Genomic DNA, 12104 nt, shown 5'->3' with positions numbered 1-12104 from the left:
TTTTTTTTTTTTTTTTTTGCTTAAGTTTTTCTGGTTCTTTTTTATATCTTCTTTTTTTTTGCTGAGCTTTTCCATCTTTTCACTTGTTTCAAGTGTGGTCACTTCTTGGAATGCATTTAAAGTCTCTTTCTAATAAAACAGTCATCTTGAAGTTATTGTCTGTTATTTGCTTTTTCCTCGTGACTTGATATTTTTCCTTATTCTTTCTGTGTTGAGTTATTTTAGATCGTATTCTGGACATCTTGACTGTAATATTGGGAGCCATTGGGGTTTTGTTTGAATACTGAGGAAAGTGTTGGTACTTTTTTTTTTTTTTTTTTTTTTTTTTTTTTTAAACAGAGTACCTTTTGCAGGCTGTGCTGCAGTTCCGGTTTCAAAGCGTTTGTGGTGCTCCATGGATCAGCCTCATGTGAGTTCCCGTCAGCATTCTTGCCTGGGGAACGGTTATCAAAGCCCATGGTTTGCTCTTGAGGATCTGATTCTCTCAAGCTCAGCTCCCTGGCGAGCTTAGGAGGTCACGCATGGCTTTATTTGCTCTCTGAATCATTCTCCTTTCTGAAATATTCCCAAGGTACTGGGGACTCCTATCCCTACGTGCCTGCTACAAAGCCAGGATGAGAGCCGCCCCTCTGTGTGTCTACATGGAGGACTGACTGTCCAGAGGCAGAGAAGGAAATCAGAGTGATGCAAACTGGCCCCATGGTTTTGGGACCTCAGCTCTTTGGGTCAGTGAGGTGGTTTGTATCAGGGAGGTGTGTGGCCTGTCCCGCCAAGACTGCTCTGGTGTCATTATCTCCTGTGGTTTGCTTTGAGGCTGGGCTGGGAGAAAAGGCAAGAAAAAAAGGAAAAGACTCAAGGATTTTTCTACTTTCTGTGGCCCTTCATAGTGCCTTTTCCCATTTGTTGGGCCAGGAAGAGAGGCTGCCCTTGGAGCTCTGTCTGGCTCTACCCAGGGCATGCCTCTGGACTCCATGCTGCCTTTCAGTTGAGGCCAGGTGGTACCGGAGAGAGATGCAGCTCACTGCCAGTTCAGAATAACTTGTTTCTGGCTCCTACTGTGATCCACCTTCTAACATTTATTTTTTGAGTCTTCATCTTCAGCTCAGTGCATTCTATCTATGATTTATAGTTGCATTCAGTGGGAGAGACAGGGTAGATTGTGCTTACTCCATCTTTTCCAGAATTGGAACTCACCTTTTTTTTTTTTTTTAACACAAACCAATTCATGTCACTCATCTGCTTAAAACTCTCAAAATAGCTTCCCATTATGCTTGGAATGAAATATGAGTATTTCCCCATGACCTTTCCTCTGTTTTTACTCCTACACCCCTCTCTGCTTGTTCTGTTCCTTGATCACACTGTGCCTTACGATTTTTGCATTAACTGCTCATTCTCTCTGGAAAGCTATCCTCCAAGACCATCACATGATTGCTTTCTTGTCGTTGGATTCCTAACTGAAACATCATTTCTTCAGAGAGGCTCTTGTTTGCCATCAAATCTGAAGTCATTTTAAAACATCTTTGTTAATGTTGTCAAGAGATTCACTTAAATTTTTTTTTTTTTTTTTTTTTTTTGAGACGGAGTCTCGCTCTGCCGCCCAACCTGGAGTGCAGTGGCCGGATCTCAGCTCACTGCAAGCTCCGCCTCCTGGGTCTACGCCATTCTCCTGCCTCAGCCTCCCGAGTAGCTGGGACTACAGGCGCCCGCCACGTCGCCCGGCTAGTTTTTTGTATTTTTTAGTAGAGACGGGGTTTTACCGTGTTAGCCAGGATGGTCTCGATCTCCTGACCTCGTGATCCGCCCGTCTCAGCCTCCCAAAGTGCTGGGATTACAGGCTTGAGCCACCGCGCCCGGCCTCACTTAATTTTTAAAAAATATTTGTGTCATACATGTCTTCTGCCCTGCCTCATATAGTAGCCCACTTTTAGACTAGCTATTGTCATGGCAACCAAATTTATGCAGGTGTCACCTGACAGCACCTTATCTTAGCGGTGCTGAGCGTCTCTTGCTTTCTGGAATATTCTAACTGCCTTCTCCGAGGCTGTAGGTTTGGGTGGCCATGGGTCGTGTCTCTGCACAATGCTTGGATGAAGTGTGAGAGAATTGACCCCTCTGGGAGAAAGCTTGACTAGTGAGGGAAAGACTTGGGAGAGCAATTATTTCCTCTTCTGTGCCTCAGGCACATAGTGTCAAGCACAGTCCCCTCGGCTCCACAGAAGGACGATGATTGAGCCCCAGCTGCCTACAAGGCCGCCAGCTCAGTGGCGTATAGCAACGTGCCCTCTGTCGTTGCCTTTTCCTCTGCTGCGCCACTCTGCCCACTCTACCTGCTTCCTGGCATCCCTTCCCTAAGCACTAGCTCTGTGCAAACCCTTTTTCTCAGGCTTTGCTTTCTGGGGGGATTCCAGGCTAACACAGTATTCTAAGTGACTTTAAAAGTTACTTTTTATAAGACATTTCAAGTAGAAGAAACATAAATAAAGGTCTAGGAGGTATCAATTTATCTACCATACAGACTCATCCATTTTTAATATTTCACTATATTTGCTTTTATGTTTTTAATTTAAAGAAATAAAAATATGCTGTTAAAGCTCTGTATATTCTTCCACACTGTGTCTCTTGTTCTCTTAGCATGAATGACCACTCTTAAATTTGATGTTTATAGACAATATCAAGTATTTTAAAACATATTTTAAAAATTTGATGTACATATATTGTATGATATCTTCTGCAACTTATTTACCCAGCAGTTTTAACTTGAACTTTGTAGTGGGGCATATAGTTCTTTTAAATTCATTGTCACCTCTGCATAGGTTTCCATCATATAACTCGACCATTGCATGTCTGCACCTACTCCCCAGTTGATGTGCACTTAGTTAAAAGCAGTTCTTTACTTTTATAAACAATGTTACATTGAACACTTTCGAATGTGCCCTTTTGCCAACCTCTGTGTTGATCCAAGATAGGCAGCTACAAATGGAATTGTTAGGTCAAACTTTTTCTCTCTGAAGGAGTTGTACCAATTTGTATCCCTACCAGCAGTGACAAGAATTCCCTTATTTCCTATTGATCTATAGCTTGACCAACACTTGGTACTGGGACATTTTAAAAATATTTCCAATAAGTTGGGTGAGAAACAATACTTTTGGGTTTATTTCCATTTCTCTAACTACTAGTTGGATTGAACTTCTGTTCTTGTTTATTGGTCATTGGGTTTCCCCTACTTTAAATTGTTGGTTCTTGTCCTTTGCTTGATTTTCTATTGGATCATTTCTTTCTTATTGATTTATAGGAGTTCTCTATAAATTAAGAATTCTAATCCTTAGTCAATTTAATGTGTTGCAAATGCCTGTGAAAATATATTTGCAACACATTAAAAATGAAGCTTGTCTTTGCTTTGATTTTGATGTTTTCATTGTACCAAAATTCTTAATATTAATGCAGCCAAACATTTTATTCTTTTCCCTTATATTTTATATGTATTGTAACTCGTTTGAGAAATCTTTCTTTTTTCCAAGGTCATGAACTGTTCATCTTTATTTTTTCTAAAGATTTTAAATATTGTTTTGTATATTTAGCTATTCATTCTGTTTGGAATTCATTTTATATATGATGTGAGGTAGGGATCTAATTTTCTGTCTACCTTTTTAATCATTTTTCCCAGCACTATTTGATGAATCTTGTCCTAATTAATCAACACCACTAATACAATCATCTCTCCAGTTTCCTTATATTCATGGGTCTGCTTTGTGGCTATCTTTTCTTTCACTAATGTATTTCTCTGTCACTGCCCCAAGTGCCACTGTCTTCATGATTACAGCTTTATAACAATTCCTGACATCTAGTAGGCCAGATTCCTTCCAGAAACCTCCCACATCATTGTTTTAACAAAACTCTGCTGGGATTTTTCTTATTGAGTTGCACTGAGTTTATAGAAATTTGGAAAGAGATAACTTCTTTAAAAATATTAAGTCTTTCCATCTTTGAACATAACGTGGGTTGAGCATCCCAAAACTTGAAATGCTCCAAAATTCAAAACTTTTTGAGCACTGACATGATGCTCGAAGGAAATGTTCATTGGAGTGTTTTGCATCTCAGATTTTTGGATTTGGGATGCTCACTTCATGAGTATAATTCAAGTATTCAAAAATCTAAAAAAACCAAAATTTGAAACACATCTGTTCCACACATTTCAGATAAGGGATACTCAGCCCGTACATCTCTACACTTATTTTTCTTCGTTAATATTGTTCCATGAATTTATAATTTTTTTACGTAAATATCATGCGTATATTTTGTTAGATTTATTTCTACCTGCGTTGTGGACTGTGTTGCCATTATAAATGTATTTTCTCAAAAGTTTGTATTGTAATTGTTTTAGTTGATGTCTAGGACTGGTATTGATTGTGTATCTTAATCTTTTATTCAACAATCTTTTTCAACTTTTTTTTATAATTTTATAAAAAATGACAGCAAATTTTATTTTTTAAAACAACCTCGTCAGTCCTGCCCTTTTCCCTCACAAGAGTATAATAGCCACAAATGTAGGGATCTTGTCTTTCTCATTCAGTTCCTCAGGAGGTATTTGTTGGATGAAATAATTAATAAAATATCCAATTTGGGGCTGAGGAAAGAGTGTCCACTCACTGTTATCAAAGTGGTTTTATTAATACATAACTGCTCTCTCTGCTGAAAAAGGACTTCTTTTTTTCACCTGGCAGCCTGGTCTCCCACACTCAACCTGACTCCAGATTCCCAAAATAACTGGGCCCCTCCATGCTGCCGGGTCTTTGTTCCCTTGTCTCTTCTAAGCCAGGCAAATGTGTCTGTCCCCTTCAGAGACTCGCCCTGGTCTCAGCTCTTCCGGGAAGCTTTCTTGGATTTTCCCATACTTCAGATAGATGTGTCCAGAAAGTAAACAAACAAACCCAAAAAGCAAACAAGAATTAAGGTAAACCATATGCTCAGAGCATCAGCCTTAAAACCAAGCATCCAAAGCCATATGGAAAGGTACATAGAATAAATGACATTATGATGGCACAAACCGCCGCTGCAGTCTGGGAAAGGAAACTTATGAATAACAGATAGGAAGCCAAGCTCCCCCAATACATCATCATGTCAACAATTAGAAGGAATAGAAACACTAGATCCAGACGCCCCCACACTCAGACAGTGAGTCAGAAAGAAGAAGAGCAAGAGGACAGAAATGCATTGTGTTATCGATGCTGCTCATTCCTGTGCCGTTTCCTAAGCACGCTATTCTATGAGTGAAAACAAAATATATTTGAACCTTTTATTCCAGGCTTTTAAAAAATCACTTCAATTTTCCTCCTCTGATAAATGTTTTACGAGTTCTCTTTTCTGATGAAAGATTTTGCTGTGATTAAAGATTTCATGAAGTTATGACAACAGAGGAATAGATCTTCATTCTCAGAAGCTCATTTTTCTGTGAGCTGAGCGAAGAGGCCTCTTGTAGGCAGCTGTCAGAGCTAATGAATGTTTTCCAAGCGCCAAACCTCTGGGGAAGACAGCCCCACCCAGAAAACCCAGACTCAACTGATGGGAGCTGTCATCTCAAGGTGTGCAGCACCCTGTTGACGCTGTGCTACATGATATAAATGGTGACATGTGGCTGGGCGCCGTGGCTCACACCTGTAATCCCAACACTTTGGGAGGCCAAGGCGGGCAGATCACCTGAGGTTAGGAGTTTGAGACCAGCCTGGCCATCATGGTGAAACGCCGTCTCTACTAAAAATACAAAAATTACCAGGGCATGGTGGCGGGCACCTGTGATCCCAGTTACTCAGGAGGCTGAGGCAGGATAATTGCTTGAGCTCAGGAGGTGAAGGTTGCAGTGAGCCGAGATCGTGCCACCGCACTGCAGCCTGGGTGGCAAGAGTGAGACTCTGTCAAAAAAAAAAAAAGAGAAAAAGAAATGGTGACATGCTGCCACTTTCCCCCGAGAGCAGGTCACACGCCCATGTTCTGAAAAATTGATATTTCACAGATGCCCTGTGTCCTTTTGACAAAGTCATACTTGTGTGTGCATGCGTGCGCATGTGTGTGAGAGTGTGTATGTGTGTGCGTGAATTTCTGGGCCTGTCACTGCACCCCCTATGCCTCACTCCCCCTCTCTGGGACTTGCCGAGGACGTGTGTGGCTTTGGAATGAATAGAGGTCCACGTGCTATCGGGAAAAGCTAAGGGTTTTGAGCTCTGCATCCAGGGCCTCAGGCATCACAGCAGCAATGCCCGTCCTCTCCTGAGCCTCCGTCTCCAGCGCAGATGGGGCTCCACGGACTACCCCCAGGCTGTTGTGATGAAGTCACAGGCGATTGTCCCTTTCCTTTGACCAGACTTTCCTTTAACAGCCAGCGAAGCCTTGCCTCCTACTTGGAGAAATACATTTGAGCATTCAAATGCCCTTTGGAAGGCCATGTTTTGAAGTCACACTAGGCTAATAATGACCCAGAGCACAGATCTTTTTCTCTTAGTTTTCTCCCCCCATGAAAACTGTTTACCCTGCTCTTCCAAGAAGAATGGCCTCTGTTCAGTTGCTGTCATCTCTGTCTGTCCTGTCATGGGTGCAGCCGTCCACTGAGCTCAGCAGACATTTATTGATGACCTGTTATGTGCTGACTGTGATACTTGGTGTCTGAGATACCGTATGAGTTTTCAGCAAGTATTCAACTGTAACGTTAACCTATCAGATGATGACGGACACAGACCGCGCGTGTGGGGCTGGATTTTTCCACTTTGCACATGGAGCTCACACGGCTAGAGGGAGGCTGGCAGTGCAGGGCTGCCACGACCACTCAAGGATGTGGCTCTCAAGCACCCCCGACCCTGCTCTGCCATCCACAGCCTGTGGTTTTTGTCCTTAGTGTCCGTGATGGTTACTGAGCTTCTGGGCATCCTGCTTGCTTCTCGGGAGGAAGGAAGGGGAATGAGGAAGGCGGAAGGGTAAAAGCCTTCTCCCAGGATATCGTGTTTGTATTTGGGAAGGAAAGTCTCTAGGGGCCTGTGCCTTACCGGCTAGAACTTCGCCACAGGGACCAGTCCTTGCAAGGAACAATGGGAACTTGAGCATTTTACTTGTCACCTCTAGAGGAGAGGAAACAAAGGAATAGAGGCTTCAGAGGGTGGTGAATAACCCCCTAGTGTCTGCCCCAGTTCTAGAGGTGCCCGCATGGGAGAAGCTCACACTGGGTGTGCACACACACACAAGCAGGACACGCATCGCCATGCTTTGGGGCCCAGTGTGGAACCTGGTAACTGAGGATGCTGACTTGGACACAGCACCCTTGAATGGCACTGTATGCCTGCGTTTCTCCGCAAATGACCAGACTTTAGAGTCAGGGATGATCAGACTTTAGAGTCAGGTGTTCCAGTCGTTAGTATATGTCAAGGTGTGAAGAATTCAGGTTACCTTCCCAAGACCACTTGGTTGGTAAAAAGCATGGCTGGGCTGTGAGCACATGTCCCCAGGACCCCGGGCCCAAGGAGAACCCGATGCCGACACCCACTCCTTAGAGTTCACACTCGTGTTCAGAACCAGTCTCCGTAATCCTCTGAGCCCAGGAGCACTTGGCATTTCGATATACTTTGCCCCTCTTAAGTTGCGGGAAATCTTTGGAGAGGAGAAAAAGGAAAAGTCACTCCTCTTTGGCTGTCAGAAGATTCTGAACTTTCTTTTGTCTTTAACACAGTACCCGGCAGTGTCACCTGCTCCTGGACGTCTTCAACTCCACCGAGCATGAGCTGACCATCAGCACCAGGAGTAGCGAGGCGCTCATCCTGCATGCCGGGGAGTGTCAGCGGTAAGTGCCCCATGGCCCCTTGCGCCGCTGCAGGCCACCCTCTGCCTTCACCACCCTGCTTGGGAGGGTGTGGAGCTAATCCACTCTGGGTCCTGAGAGGACGGGCAGTTTGTCTCCCTTTCAGAGATATCGTAGTGGTTATTCAAGTTTGGTGGGAGAATCTGGAGTGGTTTTAAATTAGAGCTAAGGGCAAAGTAGGTAAAGCCGGGTGGCGTCTGAGGAAGTAACAACATGTGCTTTCGGAGCCCGCATTTGAGGACCCGGCAGCATCTGGGCATCTTCGCTGTTAAATTCTTAAGAAAGTAGTATCTGGGCGGGGTGTGGTGGCTCATGCCTGTAATCCTAGCACTTTGGGAGGCTGAGGCAGGCGGACTCCTGAGATCAGGAGTTTGAGACCAGCCTGGCCAACATGGTGAAACCCCATCTCTACTAAAAATACAAAAACTGCCCAGGTATGGTGGCACATGCCTGTAATCTCAGCTACTCGGGAGGCTGAGGCAGGAGACTCACTTGAACCCGGGAGGCGGAGGTTGCAGTGAGCCGAGATTGATCATACCACTGCACTCCAGCCTGGGCAACAGAGCGAGACTCTGTCTCAAAAAAAAAAAGGTGGTATCTGGAAATATTTGGCATCAGTTTGGGAACTGCATGTCAGCATCAATAGGAATTCCTTTGAGGAATTAATGCTACAGAAAGACAGGCCAGGCTCAGACCTTCAGGAGGGGAGCACAGTCACTCAAACCCAGTCTCTGGAGGGCGAAGAGAGGTGGCGCTACCAAACGCTGGCCAGGGTCAGCCTCAGGAGACCCCGGCCCAGCAGAGGTGAGTGAAGGCTGATGCGGAAGTGAGAGCTGGTCAGGAGCGAAGCCAGGGCCGCCAGGGCATGTCTGGAGGCTGGTGGAGCTCAGTGACTCCGGGGTGATGTGGTCCTTCCATGGTGGAGCCCCTCCATGGGCCCCTGACCCGCTCCCCACTCAGCCTCCCTCCATACTAAGAAGCTGTGCCTCCGAGCCCAGCCTGGGTTCTAGGGACATCCACTTACAGATGGAATTGTAGATGGAATAATATTTTTATTTTTAATTGCTAAAGACTTCAAACATACAGAAAATAACTTTGAGCCTGGCATACCCACATCCTAGATTTTGCTTTTTTTTTTTTTTTGCCCCATATCTTTCTCTCTCTCTTTCTGCCTCTTTCATTTGTTTTAAGGAAATAAAATGTTTTGTTAAATGGCAACATTAACATTATCAATCAGTGGTGGAATATAAGTCCAAACCATGATGGGACAGCATGACACACTCATCAGGATGGTTAAAGACAGCACCAAATGTTGGTGAGGGTGTGAAGCAACTGGAGCATGCCTTGTGGGTGGGGATAGAAAATAGTGCAGCTGCTTTGGAAAAAGGTCTGGGGCTATCCTATAAAATTAAACATACACTTACCCTTTGCCCAGCTATTTCAACCCTAGTTATTTATTTAAGGATAATATAAAACATGTGGTCACAAGAAGACCTATACAACAGTGTTCCTAGCCAGAAAACAGAGGCCAGGTGTCCATTACAGGAGAACGGACAAATGGTGGTGTTTTCTTACAAACGGAACGGTACTCTGCAACAAAAATGAAGGAATTACTCATACACAGAACAGCACAGGCAACTCTCAGGAACAGGATGCTGGGTGAAAGGAGCCTTACCCAAAGCGCATATGCCATGTGATCCCATTGATGTGAAACGCTGTAGGTTGCTGCGAAAGTAATTGCGGCTTTTGCCATTATTTTTAATGGTGAAAACAGCCATTACTTTTACACCAACCTATAGAACAAGCAGAACCAGTTTATGATGGAAAAACTCAGAACATTGGTTCCCTCTGGAGAGATTGGATCAGGGTTTGATCGGGAAAGGGCATAAGGGTAATTTTCTGGTGACGGTCATGTTGTACATATCAATAGGGTTTTGGGTTACACACGTGTATTTATTTGTTAAAACTCAGCAAATAATCACTTGAGATTTGTACATTTCATGATGTATCAGCTTTATATCAGAAGAAAAAACTAAACCAGTGTTGAGCTCTGTGAATGATATGCACACTGGAGGGTTTGAGGTCAGGGCATGATATCTACAATAGTCTTTGAGTTCTATAAAATATCTGACAGATTAATAGATGGGCAGATGAATACATTAGGTGCTAACACAAATATAGTATGATGTTAACAGTAGCGTCTCTTAATGGGCATATGGGATATTCAGTGTAAATTTTTTTCACCTTATATTTGAAATTTTTTAGAAGAAAGTGTTGGGAAAAATAAAAGTAAAAATAGCTAAACTCTTCTCTTCTGCCCACCTCATCCCATCTTCTTTTCTCTTTCCTTCCTCTTCAGGGTAATTTATTTCTTAGAGGTGATAGTATCATTGCACATCCATGTTTTACTACTTTATTGTACATACATATATCTCCAACCAAACATTATTTTGAGAGTTTTTTGTTTTCTTTTGTTTTTGATACGGAATCTCGCTGTGTCACCCAGGCGGGAGTGCAGTGGCACAATCTCGGCTCATTGCAACCTCCACTTCCTCGGTTCAATTGATTCTCCTGCCTCAGCCTCCTGAGTAGCTGGGATTACAGGCGCCCGCCACCACACCCAGCTAATTTTTGTATTTTTAGTAGAGATGGGGTTTCACTATGTTGATCAGGCTGGTCTTGAACTCCTGACCTTGTGATCTGCCTGCCTGGGCCTCCCAAAGTGCTGGAATTATAGGCAAGAGCCACTGGGCCTGGCCGAGAGTTTTTTTTTTTTAATGACATAAGTGGTTCCATATCATATATGTGCTTTTAAAACTTTAAAAATTAGCATTATTCTTTGGAGCTAAATATAAATCTGGTTCTTTCATTTGAGCTGCTATTAATATTTCATTGTGTAAATATGCCACTTTATTCATTTCCATGCTAATGCACTCACTGTGAGGTAGCTTCCAGGGTATTCATATTTAATGTGATTATTGTTAATGACAAGCATGAATGTCAAGCCAGGCCCTGCAGCCTTGTAGCAGGTCCTGCTTGGGCTGCTGGAAGCTAGAGATTCAATGACTTGGGGGGCATTTATGGCCTGCCTTTGAGAGGTGCCATAGAACCCTCCTTCCCAAGATCCGTTGGACAGGACTTGTCACTTGGGTGTGGGTATGCGCGTGGGGCCGGTGTACGCTTCTGTGTGTATGAGCTGTGAGGGCTGTGGCTGGATGCAGCGGCACCTCAGGTTCCTAAGGGTGAGGACAGGTGCCTTCAGGGAGCACCGATGCATCCCCTGGGGTCTACGCCTTTGGCAGTGCTGGGTCCAGTGCGGCTGCATAGAGAACTGTCGGCCCTCGGACTACTCTTTCTTGTCTAAATGCCTTGATGTAGTCCAAGATCCCAGAGAACATAAATCTGGTCTTCTTATGACACTAGTATAAAACACTTTAAAGAAATTATAAATTGCTAAGCTTGTCCTGTATAGTAAGCTTGACTCATTCTTGGCAATGCAAGGCTGATGACATTAACAATCCCAGCTGCAAATAATCACAATTTAGTCTTGTGCTTCAGGCTTTTTTGTTATTAAGTTTTTGCTTAAATTCTCGTTTCTGAATGCTTCTAACTCGCTTATTCTTTTATTTATTCATAAAATATTCATTCAATAAATATTGATACTTCAGGAATTTGCTGTGTGGTAAGCCCCGCATCAGGCTTTAGGCGTGCCAAGGAGAATAAATAAGGGCCCCTTCTCGCTGGGGAGTGGCAACGCACTGGGACAAGTATCTAACCCAGCCAGAGCAGCTGCCTTTTTCTGCCTGACAAGGGCATCTTGCTGTCCCGGGCCGGGTGGGAGCGGTGGGTGAACTAGAGGTCGTGAGGTTACATTTGTCTAGGGAGTCATCTTAGGTGCTCCCCCCGCTGTGCCCACTGCTGTAGACACCCATGAATCCCTGTGACTCTGCCCTGAGTGCCTGTTTGGGAGGCTTGAGCCCTGAGCCCTAGAATGCATGATTCCCTTTCCCTCCCTTTCCCAAACCTCTCTCAGTGCCTCACCAGCCTCCTGGGGGTCAGATGCACACTCAGCCTCCGTGGAGGGGTTGTGCGGAGCAGTGCAGGTGGAGGAAGGGAAATGGTCGTACCTTACTTCGCAACACCGGGCAGCACCTTACAGACCTCAGACCTGGTCCCTGTCCATCCGGGCTTTGTCTCTTGAGTACCCAGTTCCTTCCCAGAGTCCTGAGCTAAACCCCTCTCCTGGCTCTTCCCTTCCCCTACGAGG

The 12104-nt window shown here is 44.3% G+C and overlaps 1 protein-coding gene across 7 annotated transcripts in view; it reads left to right on the top strand.

The window, feature by feature from the left end:
• TRAPPC9 (trafficking protein particle complex subunit 9) overlaps window positions 1-12104 on the top strand; it is a 745023-nt gene that overhangs the window by 475940 nt on the left and 256979 nt on the right. For all 7 annotated transcript variants that reach the window (XM_017895132.1, XM_017895131.1, XM_017895130.1 and 4 more), the window contains one exon: window positions 7709-7819. In XM_017895132.1, coding sequence (XP_017750621.1) covers window positions 7709-7819 — 111 coding nt within the window. The remainder of the gene's footprint in view (window positions 1-7708; window positions 7820-12104) is intronic.

Source organism: Rhinopithecus bieti, unplaced genomic scaffold, assembly GCF_001698545.2.
Source record: "Rhinopithecus bieti isolate Rb0 unplaced genomic scaffold, ASM169854v2 scaffold_25940, whole genome shotgun sequence".
NCBI lineage: Eukaryota > Metazoa > Chordata > Mammalia > Primates > Cercopithecidae > Rhinopithecus > Rhinopithecus bieti.
The sequence above is the reverse complement of the archived record's forward strand: the minus strand, read 5'-3'. Positions and strand labels throughout refer to the sequence as shown.